Source organism: Salvelinus namaycush, chromosome 16 (assembly GCF_016432855.1).
Source record: "Salvelinus namaycush isolate Seneca chromosome 16, SaNama_1.0, whole genome shotgun sequence".
NCBI classification, from domain to species: Eukaryota; Metazoa; Chordata; class Actinopteri; order Salmoniformes; family Salmonidae; genus Salvelinus; species Salvelinus namaycush.
Window position 1 is genome coordinate 27318799 of NC_052322.1, and position 19710 is coordinate 27338508.

The window sequence follows — 19710 nt, forward strand, 5'->3', positions numbered from 1 at the left end:
ATTTCCTATTGCTGCAGGATTATTTTTCTGCTGTAGCAAATGGGCTCACATTAAGATCCTACATCTGTTGGCATCTGTATGGGTTTAAATCATCTGTACCAGCTCCTGAATCCTGCCACCGCAGTGACCAAGTGAGAGGGCACACAAACAGACGGGCACTCACACCAACAGAAGGCAAGGCACCTCTCTATGGCCTGCCCATACAGTGCCTTCGGAAAGTATTCAGACCCCTTAACTTTTTCCACATTTTAGAGACCAGACATATCACACACAGACACTGAAGAAAGACCACAACACCAGCTGCAGCTAAAGAAGGTTAGCTTTGGTTTTCTCAATTCCCCCCAGTAAAAACACACACTTAAAAATAAGTGCTTTAAAAAGCTATCATGACTACATTACAACCATGTTAGAGAAAGTTATACATACACTTAAATGTGCAAGGGCAGCATGTATTTTCTACTAGCTAAGAGCAGAGCAACATTTACTATGTCATTTTTAAAGCCATACAATGGATTGGGAATAAGTATCCAGAAATGCAAAATGCAAATCTATGATGAAAACATATCTTTCAGTCTTTGTTCATGGTATAAATCTGAATACAGTTTTGGAAATGGGCCGTTGTGTTCATTTGGGGCCTCAGCACCATGATGTAGACCTTGGGCATGAAGTAGCCACCGAGTATACCGAGCACACTGGACACAATGGCCAGCACATGCATGGCCATGGCAAATTCCCCCCTGCTGACAAAATAGATGGTAAAGAAGCTGATCCAGGAGATCATGTATATCATGAGACTAAAGGTGATACACTTGGCCTCATTGTAGTTGGCTGGCAGGTCTTTGCCCATGTAACTAAAGGAGAAGCAGAGCATGCTGAGCAGAGAGACGTAGGCTAGCTCTATCATGGCCCAAAAAGAGAGGGTGTTACTACACTCCGTGACGATGCTGTCGGAGTAGAAGTCCACGTCCTGGGAGGGGTACGGGGGGTTTAGAGTAACACGAAGCACAGAGATCAACAAAACTGTCATGGAAACAACGAGGACGGTGACTTCAGGCCCGTGGTTCTTAGTCCAGGTATCATAGGCCCGGGGAAGCTTGGAGGACAGCTTAAAGATGCACACTACCTGGAAGGAACGGACGGTGACACAAGCCAGACACACGGTGAAGCTGAAGACGAAGAGAGGCTGCTTGAGAAGGCAGTCAGTCTGAGACGGGAGGCCAAAGTGGCACAGGGCACTGGCAGCTGCAGCGGTTAGGGCCAGAAGCATCACCAGGCAGGTGTGCCCGCCGGCCGACTTGACCACAGGGGTGCCCAGGTTGAGGAGGAAGATGACCCCTGTCCCCAGGGTCATGAGCAAGGTCAGAGCCAGGAAGAGTAGCAGGGCGATAGACAGGGGACCGCCCCAGGCCAGCACTAGGACCGCCCGATCCAGACACACCTCGCTCTCCGCCGGGGACCACTGGTAAAGCTCACACATCTGGCACCGGGTGGATCCTAAAGAGTGACATACCATAACATCAATGCTGGGGTCAGTTCAATATTTATAGTACCAAGTTTCCAAAGATTAAGGGGTTTAGCTACATTCATTAATTGAGATTAAAATCATCCCCATAATTGAATGGATAGCAGTGATTACAACACCATCAGAGATCGTATTCCCATCATGTGTTATTCGAGTAGACTGCTAAATAGCTAACAAAATGGCTACACAAACTGTCTGAGTTGACCTTTGTATTTGATTCTCTATGCACACTCAAAGGGCCCTACACACTACACACACTGATACTCCAACACACATATAAACACTCACTCCATAATTTGCTCACACACATAATATGTACATACATACTGACTCTACACACACTCACATACAATCATCATATATGCTGCTGCTACCCTGTTTATCATATATCCTGATGCCTCGTCGCCTTACCCCTATACATATCTACCTCTATCGATCCAGTATCACTGCACATTGTAAATATGGTATTGGAACTGACCCTGTATATAGTATGCTTACTTACTTTATTGTGTTCTTCTTGTTTCTTATTTTTTATATATTGTGTGTTTTAGTTGTACCTTGTTATTTTTTGTATTACATTGTTATTGATTAGTGCATTGTTGGGGTTAGAACTAGCAAGAAAGCCATTTTACTGTACTTGTGTGCATGTGACATTAAAACTTGAAACTTGAAAACTAGTGCTACCACCTGCTATAGGAGACAGTTTATGGAAGGGCAACATATGCCACCCGCTGGACACTTTCAAACAGTACAAATGGAATGTTCTTTAACAGACAGGGCTTGGACAATGGATGGGCATACACGACAACTGGTTGGTGTAATCTGTAATCTCACCAGTCTTGTTGAGGAAGTTGTGAGCAGCACAGGCCAGGCAGTCGAAGCAGCACTTGTGTTGTCCCGTCTGCAGCTTCCTGTGTCCTTTAGGGCATTCTGGGGAGCATATCGACGGAGGCACCTCCTAGACACACCCAGAAACACACACCGACGTTCCTCGTCCACCTATAACCAGGGTTTTCTCTTTCTATTTCTATAGTACCCAAAAACTGTTCTGCAATTTCATCTGACAATGGGTATGATTATAATACTACTGTGCAAATGCTGTAATTCTGAGCCTTTACTTTTCCTGTGTATCCGTCGTCACTACCCCATTCAATTTGAGCAGGGTCCACTGTGAGGTCATTGGGGTCTGCAGTATAATAGCCCACCTCACGGAGAGACCACTCTGTTCCCCTCCAAATCCAGGTCACGATGTCATATCCTGTGGGCGGGTCTCCGTTCTCATTAAAGTAAATAGAGGAGTTCCCAACAGAGAATCTCACCTGCTTTAACAGTGGCAGAAGCTGAGGGATAGACAGAAGACAATGAACATGCACTAAACATGACTGTAACATACCTGTGATAGTAAACATGATTTACTGTTGATTTCCAATAGTACATGGCAATCAAGTGTATAGTGGACTTCGCATTCTTTAGAGCAGGCTTTTTGACTACAGTACCACCATTTTGAAAACACTAACCTGCCAAGGTAGCACTTCAGACTTTTGGCATTTACCCAAGCCACAACCAAGTGCTTGATGCAGTGCATGTGCCACAGCATATACAGCCTTGTAAACATTATAAGAGGATTTGATATCATAGTCCCCCAAAGAGAAGTTTTCTGGTGCCATGCTGGAGAGGTCCGTATTTTGCAAACATTCAACACTCAGGTCCATCGTGCCATTGGAGGTGCCACTAAGTAACTTTGGAACAGCATGGCTTTCGAACTCCTCAAACCCAGTTATTGCTGTGTATTTGATGGAGATGCCTAGTACAGTCCCAATGGTGTGAATACCTGGTATCCCCGACACTAGAGTGGTGACTGACCAGTCCTCTGTCCCTATCCACACCTTACCAGTTACACCCTGCTCTATGACAAATGGGAAGAACTGACTGACTTTGGTCTTGCTGGAGAACACGACAATAGTGTTGACCTTGGTCTTCACAATGTTCTTGACTATGTTCCTCATGGTCTGGTTGTTGGCGGAGGTGAGTTCGGGGATGACCCCTTGGTAGGCGATGCAGATGTCAAAGTGAGCAGCCTGAAGGGAGAGACTCTCTATGCCCTGGAGGCCGTAGGAGTCATCGCTGCCCAGTAGAACGATCCAGGTCCAGTTAAAACGCACCAGCAGCTGGACCATGGCGTCCACCTGGTTCTTGTCACTGGGGATGGTGCGGAAGAAGGCTGGGTAGAGGAGCTTGTTACTCAGCATCTCATTGGAGGCTTCATAGGAGATCTAGGAAAAATATCACAGATAAGAGGAGGAGGAGGAGGAGGAAGAGGAGAGGGAGGAGGAGGATGGGGAGGGGGAGGAGGAGGGGGAGGATAAATAAGAGGAGGAAGAAGAAGAGGAGGAGGACAAAGTATAAAGTATAGGAGGCAAGAAGAATAAATATTTACATATATAAATAGGTTTGAAAAAACAAGTAAGATCAAAAGGAAGAGCAAAATAAGACTAAAACAAATGGTCACAACTGTATTCCATTCTTAGCCTAGAGATAATAGATATTAGCATTAGTTTTACTGGTGACCATACACTGTACCTGTGGCACTAGATAAGAGCCCAGCACTGCAGCAGGTGTGAAGGTGTAACTGCTACTATCAGGCCCGATCACTGCCACTGCCCTCTGGTCACCACCTGTGTTGTTCCCTAAAGTTCTCTGGTACTGTTGGGCCAGCATGGCCAGAGTGGCCAACACACTGGCTGGTTGATTGCAGGTGTCATACGCCTGGTAACCCAGTGATACCCCTGGGAGAAGATGCTGGTTTTTGGTACCGTTGTTGATCTCCTCCAAAGCGAATCTCATGGCTTGTATCAAATGATAGCCATGTTTATTAAATTTGCCTCTGAATAGGAGAGAATTGCAAGCAGAATCAAAATTAATCTATAATATAAAAAAAGTGTTTGATTCAAGTCCCAATAATTCCCTGATTCTCTAAAGTTAACTAAAATGCCAGGGAAATAGATTAACAAAAGATGTCCTCTTGTGAGATCTTTGCTATTGTACTTACTCTTTACAGGCTCCCAGGTCTGGTAGGTTGGAGCTCGAGGGGGCCAACTTGTGTAGGGGAAAGAGACCATAGATGGAGTAGTCTCCTGGAAGCTGCAGACCGGTTCCCTCAGTCAGCTGATGGCCAGCCAGGATCAGTACCAACCAGCCCAGGACGACACACACACCACCACACACATCCATACCTCAACCTCAACAAACCACAGCCCTGAACTGGAAATAGGGGCATTCTACCTATTTTTATATTATAATGGATGGATGGGTGGAGTGGAAAGAAGGTGGAATGGAGAGAGGGAGGGAGGGGAATGTGGATGGTTTTGCATCTTTCCCAGTGATGAAGTAAGGAACATTTGCATTTTGAGATAGTTTTTTTGTACAGTAGAGTTAGCTATATATTGAAATGAACTGCATGAATGTACAGGAGTAGAATCTTAATTTGATCACTCTTTTGTGATCACTGGTAGGCCTGATCACGACAACGATGAGACAGCCTATAGGGAGGAGGTCAGAGACATGGCAGTGTGGTGCCAGGACAACAACCTCTCCCTCGATGTGAGCAAGACAAAGGAGCTTATCGTGTACTACAGGAAAAGGAGGGCCGTACAGGCCCCCATTAACATCGACGGGGCTGAAGTGGAGCGGATCGAGAGTTTAAAGTTCCTTGGTGTCCACATCACCAACGAACTATCATGGTCCAAACACACCAAGACAGTTGTGAAGAGCGCACGACAACACATTTTCCCTCTCAGGAGACTGGAAAGATTTGGCATGGGTCCCCAGATCCTCAAAAAGTTCAACACCTGCACCTGCACCTGCACCTGCACCACACTAGGCAGTGTCAGAGGAAGGCCCCAAAAATTGTCAACGACTCCAGTCACCCAAGTCACAGACTGTTCTCTCTGTTACCGCAAGGCAAGTGGTACCGGAGTGCAGAGTCTAGGATCAAAAGGCTCCTAAACAGCTTCTACCCCCAAGCCATAAGACTGCTGAACAATTAATCAAATGGCCAACCAGACTACTTACATTGATCCCCCATGCTACTTGCTGTTTATTATCTATGCACAGTCACTTTACAAATTACCTCGACTAACCTGAACCCCTGCACATTGACTTGGTACCGGTAGCCCCTGTATCTAGCCTTGTTATTGTTATGTAACTTTCTTGTGTTACTTTTTTATTTTATTTAAATTTTTTACTTTAAGAGAGACACCACAAACTTAAAATCAATGCAAATGTCAGATTGTGGCTAACCTTTCAGTCAAAGCAATGTAAATCAGAGCTGGTTAATTTTTTTCTATCTTATCTGTTTTGTCTTGATTTTTGAGGGAGGGGCGAAGAGGAATCCCGATTAGAATATGTTGAGGGGAAAACACATTTTCTAACAAGAGCACATCAGGGTACTAAAATCTTTCCAACGTATTTTCTGCTCCATTTTCCATGAGTGGTGGACAATCGATATAGAAACCTTCCCTAAGTTGTTATTGCTGCTAACACTGTTGGGCTGAATTTCCATTCTCTATCCATTACCAAAACCACAGTGACATTTGAGGCCCAGATTGTGCCCCATGTGTAAACACACCTTTAACCACTGACAGCCTATTTGCCTCATACTCACACACTGCAGGATCTGCAAACTCAAAAGAAGACCACAGTTTCCCTTTGTTTTGACAGCAATATTAGACATTTTGTTAACCTCATTATTACAAATGCAAATGCCATGTAAAGTAAAAACATTGTACAAGCTTGGCAAAAATAAAGTATTTCCATGTCCATCAACATAGTTGCACTGAGAACATTTGCCTAGATATAGGTTTCTAGCCACGGGAGGGGCAAAAAATTCATCTGTGGTTTTTAGTGCTGAGAGTTTAGTGCTTTTTGATAGGGGCGCAACTTTGGTTTTAGAAATGGGGTGGACATAATATTTTTTAGTATTATTATTTTTATCCGGTCAGATAAACACTCCAAACAGCCATCCCGACTGTTCAGAGGCGTCCGCATGGTCATAAAAAACACTCCTGCCCCCAGTGAAAGTTGCACCCTTGCTTTTTGAAGTTGGTTCGGTTTGGGTTCGATAAAAAAACACGGTTTTTGATTTCGGTTTCCATTATTTGGGTTGAACGCTGTAACAATACAGCATAAACAATTAATACAAGTTCCATGATGATAGTGACTTCCTATTACTGCTCATCACTTAACCATAATTTATTCAAATGTCTTTACTTTAATAAAATATGTCAGATGTTGTGTATATTACTGTTAAAGGAATTGAATTCCTATATGTTCAATTAAAACACTCTGCCCATTCATAAGAATTTGTAAGATACTTATTTGCATAAAATGGACAGAAACCAGTCTCAAAATCAATCAATCAATAGCGTTTATTCTCGAGAATACTGATCATAGTACAATTTACATCAGGTTATATAATAATAATGACGTCATAGGTTTTAAAATGTCCTTCCTCCTCTCGGATACAATGGCAATACAGTTCACAGCCTCCTTACATTGTCTGCCACCTGTTAAACAATCTACAACCAGCCCAAGGTCTCTCCCCTCCCAGGGTAGAGACAGAATTTCCTGTAAGGAACACATCATTCCAGCCTGTCTGATGATAACTCCATTCTTTCTAACAAGGAACAGACATTCCTTGTTCCAATTCTTGATTAAAATTACACACATTATATTCAGCATTATGATTATAATAAGATTCATACATCCATACAGTAACATAGTAGTATTCTGTTTAGTTATAATTCTAAGTCAAATGTATACACAATTTAGTCATTATTCATAAAAATCCCATAACAATTACATTTGTCATCATCTCATCTCTGTAGAGCTGCTGCATATGCTGTCTGACAAAATCACTATTTTGTAAAGAAGGCATACATTTATGACTGCTGAATACCAACTATCAATCACTTAGCTCATGTATTTTCAGGTAGAGATACAGCACCTCCCAAAGCAATAGCTGTTCTCTATATGTAACGGTTTTCTTCCTGGGATGAAGGAGAGGACCAAAACGCAGCGCGGCTAGTGTTCAACATGATTTAATAAAGAATATATGAGAACACTACAATCAACAAAACAAGAAAATGTGAAAACCGAAAGCAGTCCTATCTGGTGCAGAACACAAAGACAGAAGACAACCACCCACAATCCCCAACACAAAACAAGCCACCTATATATGATTCTCAATCAGGGACAACGATTGACAGCTGCCTCTGATTGAGAACCATATTAGGCTGAACACAGAAACAGACAAACTAGACACACAACATAGAATGCCCACCCAGCTCACGTCCTGACCAACACTAAAACAAGCAACACACATAAGAACTATGGTCAGGACGTGACACTATACCTCACGATCGCGCATTCTTCTACTTCTTCCATAGCAGGCATAAAAGAAACACAGACCGGGACAAGTAGATGCGCAATGAAATATTGTCATTGTAGTTAATTAACACTTTTTATGCACTAAACTATGTAGCATATTTGTCACGACTTCCACCGAAGGTGGCTCCTCTTCCTGTTCGGGCGGCGCTCGGCGGTCGTCATCACCGGTCTACTAGCTGCCACCGATTCCCTTTTCCTTTTCTGTTGGTTATGTCTGTATCGGTTTCACCTGTTTCTCGTTTGGGGTTTTGTTCAGGGCTATTTAAGCCGTCTATGCCAGACTGCTTTTGTGCGGGCTTACTTTCTGTTCTGTTTGTTGGATGTTTGTTTATTTGTTGGACTGTTTTGGTGTCCTGTTTTGGGTAGGTCATATTTTGTCGCCTGTTGGTGTTGGCGTGACCTTGTTCTGATCGGAATAAATACGGCAACCGTAAACCCTCTGCTCTCTGCGCCTGACTCGGCACCCACCACTCCTAGCTACGTAACAGAAGCCCGCAACAGAGCATGGAGTCAGCAGGAGCAGCTGCACCCCCTCTCCCATCTATGGAGGAGCGTGTCCTCCATCACACGCCCATCCTCCACCGCATCGGGTCAGCGATGGACCAGATGATGGAGAGAATGGACCGATGGGAGAAGAGTGGTCTCCCTACCTCGCCTCCAGCTCCTCCTTCGTCAACTCAAACGACTCCTCCGGCGGCGTCTTCGTCTCGCGACGAAGAGCGCTGGGTGCAAGGGACTTCATCCGTGTGTATATATATGTGTGTGTATATACACACGGATGAAGTCGGAAGTTTACATAAACTTAGGTTGGAGTCATTAAAACTCGTTTTTCAACCACTCCACAAATTTCTTGTTAACAAACTATAGTTTTGGCAAGTCGGTTAGGACATCTACTTTGTGCATGACACAAGTAATTTTTCCAACAATTGTTTACAAACAGATTATTTCACTTATAATTCACTGTATCACAATTCCAGTGGGTTAGAAGTTTACATACACTAAGTTGACTGTGCCTTTAAACAGCTTGGAAAATTCCAGAAAAGGATGTCATGGCTTTAGAAGCTTCTGATAGGCTAATTGACATAATTTCAGTCAATTGCAGGTGTACCTGTGGATATATTTCAAGGCCTACCTTCAAACTCAATGCCTCTTTGCTTGACGTCATGGGAAAATCAAAAGAAATCAGCTAAGACCTCAGAAAATAAATTGTAGACCTCCACAAGTCTGGTTCATCCTTGGGAGCAATTTCCAATCGCCTGAAGGTACCACGTTCATCTGTACAAACAACAGTACGCAAGTATAAACACCATGGGACCACGCAGCCGTCATACCGCTCAGGAAGGAGACGCGTTCTGTCTCCTAGAGATGAACGTATTTTGGTGCTTTAAAGTGCAAATCAATCCCAGAACAACAGCAAAGGACCTTGTGAAGATGCTGGAGGAAACAGGTACAAAAGTATATCCACAGTAAAACGAGTCCTATATCGACATAACCTGAAAGGCCGCTCAGCAAGGAAGAAGCCACTGCTCCAAAACCGCCATAAAAAAAGCCAGACTATGATTTGCAACTGCACATGGGGACAAAGATAGTACTTTTTGGAGAAATGTCCTCTGGTCTGATGAAACAAAAATAGAACTGTTTGGCCATAATGACCATCCTTATGTTTGGAGGAAAAAGGGGGATGCTTGCAAGCCGAAGAACACCATCCCAACCGTGAAGAATGGGGGTGGCAGCATCATGTTGTGAGGGTGCTTTGCTGCAGGAGGGACTGGTGCACTTCACAAAATAGATGGCATCATGAGGACGGAAAAATATGTGGATATATTGAAGCAACATCTCAAGACATCAGTCAGGAAGTTAAAGCTTGGTTGCAAATGGGTCTTCCAAATGGACAATGACCCCAAGCATACTTCCAAAGTTGTGGCAAAATGACTTAAGGACAACAAAGTCAAGGTATTGGAGTGGCCATCACAAAGCCCTGACCTCAATCCTATAGAAAATTTGTGGGCAGAACTGAAAAAGCATGTGCGAGCAAGGAGGCCTAGAAACCTGACTCAGTTACACCAGCTCTGTCAGGAGGAATGGGCCAAATTCACCCAACTTTTTGTGGGAAGCTTGTGGAAGGCTACCCGAAACGTTTGACCCAAGTTAAACAATTTAAAGGCAATGCTACCAAATACTAATTGAGTGTATGTAAACTTCTGACCCACTGGGAATGTGATGAAAGAAATAAAAGCTGAAATAAATCACTCTCTACTATTGTTCTGACATTTCACATTCTTAAAATAAAGTGGTGATCTTGACTGACCTAAGACCGGGAATTTTTACTAGGAATTGTCAGGAATTGTGAAAAACTGAGTTTAAACGTATTTGGCTAAGGCGTATCTAAACTTCTGACTTCAACTGCACATATACATACAGTGGGGAGAACAAGTATTTGATACACTGCCGATTTTGCAGGTTTTCCTACTTACAAAGCATGTAGAGGTCTGTAATTTTTATCATAGGTACACTTCAACTGTGAGAGACAGAATCTAAAACGACCCAAAACAGACAGCCAGGGCAACTAAGGAGTGGCTCCGTAAGAAGCATCTCAAGGTCCTGGAGTGGCCTAGCCAGTCTCCAGAACTGAACCCAATAGATAAACTTTGGAGGGAGCAGTGTGTGCAAACCTGGTCAAGAACTACAGGAAACATATGATCTCTGTAATTGCAAACAAAGGTTTCTGTACCAAATATTAAGTTCTGCTTTTCTGATGTATCAAATACTTATGTCATGCAATAAAATGCAAATTAATTACTTAAAAATCATACAATGTGATTTTCTGGATTTTTGGTCTCTCACAGTTGAAGTGTGATATGATAAAAATTACAGACCTTTACATGCTTTGTAAGTAGGAAAACCTGCAAAATCGGCAGTGTATCAAATACTTGTTCTCCCCACTGTATATATACACTGCTCCAAAAAATAAAGGGAACACTAAAATAACACATCCTAGATCTGAATGAATGAAATATTCTTATTAAATACTTTTTCTTTACATAGTTGAATGTGCTGACAACAAAATCACACAAAAATTATCAATGGAAATCAAATTTATCAACCCATCGAGGTCTGGATTTGGAGTCACACTCAAAATTAAAGTGGAAAACCACACTACAGGCTGATCCAACTTTGATGTAATGTCCTTAAAACAAGTCAAAATGAGGCTCAGTAGTGTGTGTGGCCTCCACGTGCCTGTATGACCTCCCTACAACGCCTGGGCATGCTTCTGATGAGGTGGCGGATGGTCTCCTGGGGGATCTCCTCCCAGACCTGGACTAAAGCATCCGCCAACTCCTGGACAGTCTGTGGTGCAACGTGGCGTTGGTGGATGGAGCGAGACATGATGTCCCAGATGTGCTCAATTGGATTCAGGTCTGGGGAACGGGCGGGCCAGTCCATAGCATCAATGCCTTCCTCTTGCAGGAACTGCTGACACACTCCAGCCACATGAGGTCTAGCATTGTCTTGCATTAGGAGGAACCCAGGGCCAACCGCACCAGCATATGGTCTCACAAGGGATCTGAGGATCTCATCTCGGTACCTAATGGCAGTCAGGCTACCTCTGGCGAGCACATGGAGGGCTGTGCTGCCCCCCAAAGAAATGCCACCCCACACCATGACTGACCCACCGCCAAACCGGTCATGCTGGAGGATGTTGCAGGCAGCAGAACGTTCTCCACGGCGTCTCCAGACTCTGTCACGTCTGTCACATGTGCTCATGTGCTCAGTGTGAACCTGCTTTCATCTGTGAAGAGCACAGGGCGCCAGTGGCGAATTTGCCAATCTTGGTGTTCTCTGGCAAATGCCAAACGTCCTGCACGGTGTTGGGCTGTAAGTACAACCCCCACCTGTGGACGTCGGGCCCTCATACCACCCTCATGGAGTCTGTTTCTGACCGTTTGAGCAGACACATGCACATTTGTGGCCTGCTGGAGGTCATTTTGCAGGGCTCTGGCAGTGCTCCTCCTTGCACAAAGGCGGAGGTAGCGGTCCTGCTGCTGGGTTGTTGCCCTCCTACGGCCTCCTCCACGTCTCCTGATGTACTGGCCTGTCTCCTGGTAGCGCCTCCATGCTCTGGACACTACGCTAACAGACACAGCAAACCTTCTTGCCACAGCTCGCATTGATGTGCCATCCTGGATGAGCTGCACTACCTGAGCCACTTGTGTGGGTTGTAGACTCCGTCTCATGCTACCACTAGAGTGAAAGCACCGCCAGCATTCAAAAGTGACCAAAACATCAGCCAGGAAGCATAGGAACTGAGAAGTGGTCTGTGATCACCACCTGCAGAACCACTCCTTTATTGGGGGTGTCTTGCTAATTGCCTATAATTTCCACCTGTTGTCTATTCCATTTGCACAACAGCATGTGAAATTTATTGTCAATCAGTGTTGCTTCCTAAGTGGACAGTTTGATTTCACAGAAGTGTGATGGACTTGGAGTTACATTGTGTTGTTTAAGTGTTCCCTTTATTTTTTTGAGCAGTGTATATTTATTATTATTTTAAAATAATTTTTATTGTTAGAAACTTCAGGTGTAGGGTCTTAATTTGACCAGTGTCTCACAGCAGGAAAATAATCCTGCAGCAACAGGAAATGTGAATTATTATGTGGATTATAATTGATTGCCATTTTAATAGGGGTTGGTACATTTTTTGTTAGGACAAATCAAGTCTGAAATTTGAAAGTGGAAATTACAAACTTTAGAAGCCTTTTAAAAATAAAATACAGTACACATTTGCATTCCCTGCTGTGCAGGAACATTCAGCAACAAATTGAGATCCTACATCGGTATAAGCCTCTGATTTGAAACCAGCTATCCCAAATATCCCAACACATGTCCCATAGTGCTCTGTTTTAAACAGAGAATGAAAGAGGCTCTAGTGGCTGAAAGACCGTATTAGCATGGGCAGTGCCATTGAGGGCTTCCACCATTTTAATGTAGTCAACTGGGTGGGAGTTCCAACTTCATTGGCTGATCCATGTTGGTGACCCTGTTGGAGTCATGTCCAACTGGGTCATCAGGAGGGATCAGCCAATCGTGAAGAAGAAAATTGACTAAGCCTCAATGGTGCTGCCACAGACGCTATAATTGCGAATGTACAAAGATCTATCTATCTTTATTAGATATTGGTATTACATGCCTTGTTTATAAAGGCCTTTTCAAACAAATTGTACAGTTACAAAGGACCCTTTTTCATGTCTTCTCTGGTTGCTTGTACAGTACAATATCAGTTGGAGATGTCCTATCAATTATGACATCATCTTTATGATACCTCTCGAATTCAACATAAGCAATTAGGGCTCCCTAGTGGCACAGCGGTCTAAGGCACTGCATCTCAGTGCTAGAGGTGTTATTACAGACCCTGGTTTGATTCCAGGCTGTATCACAACCCAGCCGTGATTGAAAGTCCCATAGGGCGGCAACAATTGGCCCAGTGTCGTCTGGGTCAACAACGTATTTGGACTGTAGTGTTGACACAGGTGTAGGCATGTGAGTAGCCTGTGTCAGTCTCATCGCACACTTGTGTGGGTGCGGATGAGTCAGTGTCCTGAGAACGTGACTGTGAGCCCCTAGGTGATGACTGCTGGGTCAGGGTGTCACCCAGTAACAGTTCTGGACCACTCATAACTTGTGGTTCTGTCGGAGTTGCTTTACTCAACAGTAACTAATCTGTGTGCCTTTTCCAGATGACATCCTCTGCAGTCTGGACAATGTAGGACACAGGTCCAGTCTGAGCAATGACTGTAGCAGGAACCCACTTTGGTCCTTTGAGGTAATTCCTTGCTAAGACAGTTTCTCCCGGATTCAGATTTCTGTCCTTTGCGCTCAGTTCATGACATTTGACTTGACATTCTTGTTGACGTCGCACTGTCTCCTCTGCGTTCGTAGGTTTGAGTAGGTCGAAGCTTGTGCATAGTTCTCTCTTCATGAGTAGCAATGCAGGCGAAGATTTGGTGGTTGTGTGAGGGGTGTTCCTGTAGCGCAGGAAGCTGTTCAAGCATGGTGCGGTGTCGCTTGACTCTGAGATGTTTCATGGTCTATACCAACCTCTCTGCCACCCTGTTGGTAGATGGGTGATACACCATTCACCTGTATGAACCATTTCTTGGGGCACTAGCTGCGGTCCGTTGTCGCTAACGAGTTGGCGTGGCGATCCGAACCGACTAAACACTTCTCCAAGCTTCTCGATGGTCTTCTCAGGAGTGGTAGACCTCATGATGGCTAACTCTGGCCACTTGCTATGAGCATCCACGACCACGAGAAACATTCTGTCTTCGATTGGACCTGCGAAGTCAACGTGTATGCGCTGCCATGCCTCCTCTGGCCAACCCATGGATGAAGAGGTGCAAGTTGAGGTCTGTTTCGAACCTTCTGACATGAGAAACATGTTTTCACTTTCTCCTCAATGCTTCCCTCTGATCCAGGCCACCAGAAGTAGCTTAGTGCGATTTCCTTCATGCAAACCAAATACACTACAAAGCAGTGGTCTTAAACAGAACGAAACTGGGATAAACATACCTGTATTTGTCCAATAGAAACTCTCGTTTGCAACTGTTGGACTAATGATTACACCCTAGATCAGCTAGATGCAGGCAGTGTGCAAGGCGGTATTGAATGTGTCACTGTCTGTCCATGTGTCACTATTTGCCACCACAAATTTCTCTCTTGACTTGTGTGCATCGACGTTGTAAATGTTCATTCATAGGCCAGGTTGTAGCAACCTCATGATGGGTATAGGTAAAATTTGAGTATCATGTAGTAGCCTAAACCTATAGAAGTGTAGAAATGTGAAGTGTAGAAATATTTCAGAAATGTACTAACAATATTAGCAATTAACATTGTATTTTTTGTGGTAACAATTAGTGGTCCAAGAAGAGCAACAAGAACAGCCAGGCCTCAGAGGCAGCACAGGACCAGGCTAACATTCCCCACGAGGATGACTATTGCATACTTAAGTCCATACATTTTTTAAATGTATTTAATTTGGCAACTCAGTTAAAAACAAATTCTTATTTACAATGATGGCCAAACCCGGACGATGCTGGGCCAATTGTGTGCCGCACTATGGGACTCCCAATCACGGCCAGATGAACCAGGGACTGTAGTGACGCCTCTTGCACTGAGATGCAGTGCCTTAGACCGCTGCACCACTCTGGAGCCCCCCCTGCTCTTGGATCAATTTTAAATAAATAGTGTAAATAGTTAAAAATGTTAATACACAAGGCTATTGGGCTTTTATATAATTCCATTACCAATGCCTGATGGATACTGTTTGATGGACACAAAATCATGCTAATGTCAACCATCTCTCCTGTCTCTAACACCCAACATGGCACCAGAAACTGCCAAGTCTCCACTACAGAAGGATCTTCCCTCCACCTCTCAACCACAGGAGAAACCACACAAGCACTCCCTGTTTGTGAGGATGTTTTCAACAATCAACTGTTTCAAAGTCCTTGGCAAGACCCTGTAGAGGAAGTCTAATTATACACTCATTAAATATCGCATTTACAGTATTTCATTATAGCTTTGGTCTTTACTATATATATTTTATATTTAATATGTTATCTACTTTCACACAGTGGTGAATGTAAATGTGTAGGAGAGTAAAAAGGTTATTCCATCAAACTTCAAATTATTAGATTAGTACACAACGCAGAACAGAACAACCAGGTTCGGGGTCAATGGCCCAAACCCGCGAACAGGAATATTCCAAGTTCAGACAGAAGGGGGGAGTCAGATCGCTATGATCGCCAGGAACTTTACTTTTGGTGTCTATTTTTAATTGTTGCACTACTGGTGCTGCTTGTTGATGTTAGGTAGGCAGCTACAGTAGCAGAATGATGTTAACATCTTTGGGTTTTGTTTCATTAAATGTATTTTATTTCATCTGGGTGCCCGTTCTCTTCAGTCTGAGGAAACACAGAGAAAGGTGTGTTGCAGATCACTACTTTGTAGAAGTCCATAACGTGAAATAAAACAGCTCAAGGTTAATTCTGTATATATTGTTATAAGGGCGTGTGAGACTATTGAAACATGTAACTTTGACAGTTTTGTTGTTATTAATATAGTTTACAGAGTGCTAAAAAGTGTTGCTGTTCCTAGCTAGCATGCCTTTCTGTGATGCAGACTAACCGCTAAGCAGCCGACTGGTGCTTGGGTTTTATTATGGGAGATGGAGTTTATTCCCTCTAAGGTCTGAATGGGATAGAGGCGATTTCACGTTGTAACTTGTTTGTGTTGCAGTGTTTTTGTACATGAGTTGTTGTATTTTGGTACTGTCAACACTGAAAGCACCTAACAATGTATTGGGGATGTGAGACAGGATATGTGTTTTACCTTTCTTCATGCTCCTTTATAGAACAACTTGTCAGATGGTGCATTGGAGACTGATGTGCTCCTGTCCTGTCCCTTCACAATACTATTGCAGATCGACATAAAAGCCAAAAAGACAGCTGTGGTGTCGCTCTTCATTTCTTGGTTCTCCTGTGGTACATATAAAGACCGCTACAACTGTCTGAAATGTGTTGCAATGTTATAGTAATTCAGATTAATTATATTTGTAATCAAGCACAAATTGAAATCTTATACAGTAGGCTGTCAATTTACTATCTGCCCCAAGACAGAACATGTTAAAATAAAGAGCCATCTTTTTATTGAATAAAATTGTATTCAATATATGGTTCAGTCATACAGTACATTTGCAAGCATCAGAATTCAGCTGCATTCTGCACATAAAATACAAATACGAAAACGAAACTTGCAGCCAGCAAATCCCTGCCAGCCATGACTGTTCCCAAAGAAACTAACAGATATATTCAATTACGAATGTCAAAAATCATGAACAATTCAAATGTGATTATCCTTTTTTATGATTCAAAATTGCTCTTTTACATTTTTTGGAGAGCATACAAACCATGAAATCTAAACAAACATCCATAACAGTATCATAAATTATAAATGTTCATGCTAAAGTAGCATTTAACAAAAATAAAACAAACGTAATAAGGCAATTCATATTAATTCTGAGTCCAGCGTACATATCAGTAGCCTGGTCCCAGATCTGTTTGAGCTGTTCTGCCAACTCCTATGGTTGTTATCATGCCAAACCAACCATTGGAGTTGGCTAAAGAGCACAAACAGATCTGAGACCAGGCTCGTCTATCAGTAGGCACATGGGTATTATTTAAATGACCATGTTTGTTCATATTTACCCTCTGAAAATACTGAGTGACACCATGTTGAGGCCAAATGTACAGTTGGCACTGGTACAATGGTTTCACCTGTTCGTTTTAGAGAGATTTTAAACATAAAAATGAAGGAAAAAATGTAAAGAGACATTAAGAGAAAGAACGAGAGAATAAACAGAAAAGTAAATTAAGACAGTGTTGTGGTTTAGCTTTTAGCTTTGTATTTAGGTCTGTTTTCTTTTGATTGCCTTCTGAAATTGATAGGTGTAAATTTGCATTAGTGCAAATGTTTCGTATATCTGGCCCCAAGTCCTCTAGGCTGTCAGATTAATAGACAAATCATAACTGGCCAGCAAAGTAATGGAGGTTAGTCCAGAAAAATAAGGCTTGCTTACTGCATAGTACAGTACTTCAACTCAGTTTTACCCCTCATGTGATGGCTGTGTCCAGATATGGGGGAACTGGTACACATTTACTGACTTTACAGTACCTGCAAAGCCACTCCGGGCCTTCTTTGTATGTGTATAAGCAATGACATCTACAGTAAGGCAATCTCAGAGTGCATCCGAATCTGACTTCAGTGTGTGAAGACTGACCTCTTTAGTACATGAAATGCAATTTCCCTGCCAACACTTACTCTGAAATATATCATATGGACCACTTTGATAGACCCCCTAATGGCTGAATATGTCCGGATTTCTGTATCTTAACATGGTTAGGATGAATACTGGGGTGAATACACAGTTAAATGACCATAGGTGTACAGTAAGTTGAGTGTGTGTGGAGATATGTGTTGAGTAGGGGTGAGTACTTTAGTCAGTGATAGGACAGTGAGAAGCAGTGAGGAAGAACCAAAACTGCACCTTGTTGAGGAATACAAGTTAATTCCTGTATGGGTAATAAACGGTGAAGCACCAATAGTTTACATTGAGTCCATAGGACTCCTCCTAGATCAACTGGAAACCTGCTGAAGGAGACGAGGATCACAGCATTTCCTCCATCATCTCTGCTGGATAAGGTGGTGGAGGGAGGGGCCGGAGGGTCAAGGGTCAGGGTTCAGTTATCAGCTGACCCCTCCTACTGCCTCTCCGTCCTTCTCCAGCTCCTCCTGGATCTCATCACTGTTCCCTGAGTCGCTGCTCGCCACCGAGCTGAATGATGGAGACTTCCTATATCAGAGGGAGGAAATAAGGAAGATGTCAGTCATATCCTCTATGATTAGGCCTACTGTATTGACAGAGCAAGTCCAGAATTTCTTGACTAGACTAGTGGTTAATAACATGTGAGGAGAAACAACTAACAATGTCTTTGATGGTAAATACATTTTTTCGTACAAAAAAACAACAATGAAATAAAATGGAGACTGATTAATGTTGACGTTTCGGCATCAAATGGAAAAATGCCCCATTGCATTGAAATTACATTGTTTCTCATCATGTATGGAGAAAGGCATGTCTGACCTGCCGTTGCCCCCTGAACCCTTGATGAGTCTTCTGCAGGTTTCCATCTGCACATCCAGGCCTCTCTTCATAGAACACATCTCCATGTACTCCTGTAGGTGACGGTTCATATCACTCTTAGCTGTAGCCAACTCATACTGGGGGGAGAGAGAATCAGAGAGGTGGGAGAGGAGGAGTGAAAGAGAGAGTGAGGGAGGTGAATGATGTAAGAGTCAGAGCAAAAGAGTGGGAGGAGATGTGAGAGGGTGAGTCAGAGGGGATCGAAAGGAGAAACAGGTTGGGGGGTAAATATGGACTGTAGCCAAATATTAATAACAATGAATGACTAACACACAGGAGAGTGAATCACACAACATTAACTATGACCTCTGTTCTCTTGATCTCCCACCTCTATTTGCCCCATGGTCTCCTGGTACTCCTTCTCTCGGTTCTGGAAAAGCATCTCGGTCTCGTCGATCAGGCTACCCAGACTGCCATCCTGAGATGCCTATCAATCCACAACAGACCCATTTAAACGATGTGTACTGTAGCAACATTCAAAATACAGTAGTAGACTTTACAAGTTTTAATGTCACATGCACAAGTACAGTGAAATGCCTTTCTTGCAAACTCAAAACCTAACAATGCAATAATAAAATAAAATAGCAAAGTTGGGTCGGAGCTTGCAAAACGGCGGCCATCCAGTACGGCGCCATCTTTTTTGCAGCTTGGAGACTTGCGCTATCTACAATAAGCACTTTTATACAGTTAACATTCGTACAGTTGTAGAATGTAGATGGATAGATAAGATAAATAAACACACAATTAAACAGCACACAACACATGCACCAACACACAATTAGACAATAAACAATAAAATAAATTCAAATAAATAATTACACAGTTGTATTAACATACATTTCCTTTACATTTTCTGAGGCCAGTCAGAATAAAGGCCTTACAGCACTAGGGCATGAGGTGATTAAATCATCAACAGAGACATCTGACTTTTTATTTTTTAAGTTCCCAGACAATGCTTTTGGATGAACAGTAGGGGGCAGCA

General features: G+C 43.1%; 2 protein-coding genes across 2 annotated transcripts in view; both read right to left on the reverse strand.

Annotated features, from left to right (window-relative positions):
• Nucleotides 1-61: 61 nt before the first annotated feature.
• LOC120061604 (taste receptor type 1 member 1-like) lies at nt 62-4753 on the reverse strand. Its single transcript, XM_039011510.1, has 6 exons — nt 4572-4753; nt 4103-4406; nt 3040-3795; nt 2641-2862; nt 2357-2480; nt 62-1494 (listed from the first exon to the last, which is right to left on the reverse strand). Exons 1-6 carry the CDS (start codon nt 4751-4753, stop codon nt 569-571), a joined length of 2514 nt encoding a protein of 837 aa, XP_038867438.1. The 3' UTR covers nt 62-568.
• Nucleotides 4754-18271: 13518 nt separating this feature from the next.
• LOC120061605 (intermediate filament family orphan 2-like) overlaps nt 18272-19710 on the reverse strand; it is a 29076-nt gene continuing 27637 nt past the window's right edge. Inside the window, exons 8-10 of the mRNA XM_039011511.1 lie at nt 19057-19155; nt 18669-18805; nt 18272-18377 (exon numbers count right to left, since the gene is read on the reverse strand). Of these exons, the coding sequence (XP_038867439.1) occupies nt 18272-18377; nt 18669-18805; nt 19057-19155 (342 nt within the window). The remainder of the gene's footprint in view (nt 18378-18668; nt 18806-19056; nt 19156-19710) is intronic.

Bases quoted from the DNA above. Each gene is read 5' to 3' on its own strand.
- LOC120061604 (XM_039011510.1), bottom strand. From the start codon at position 4,753: ATGGATGTGTGTGGTGGTGTGTGTGTCGTCCTGGGCTGGTTGGTACTG. The intron at 4,407-4,571 runs GTAAGTACAATA...TCTCCTATTCAG, and splicing joins GACCTGGGAGCCTGTAAAGA to AGGCAAATTTAATAAACATG. The intron at 1,495-2,356 runs GTGAGATTACAG...GTCACTCTTTAG, and splicing joins CAACTTCCTCAACAAGACTG to GATCCACCCGGTGCCAGATG.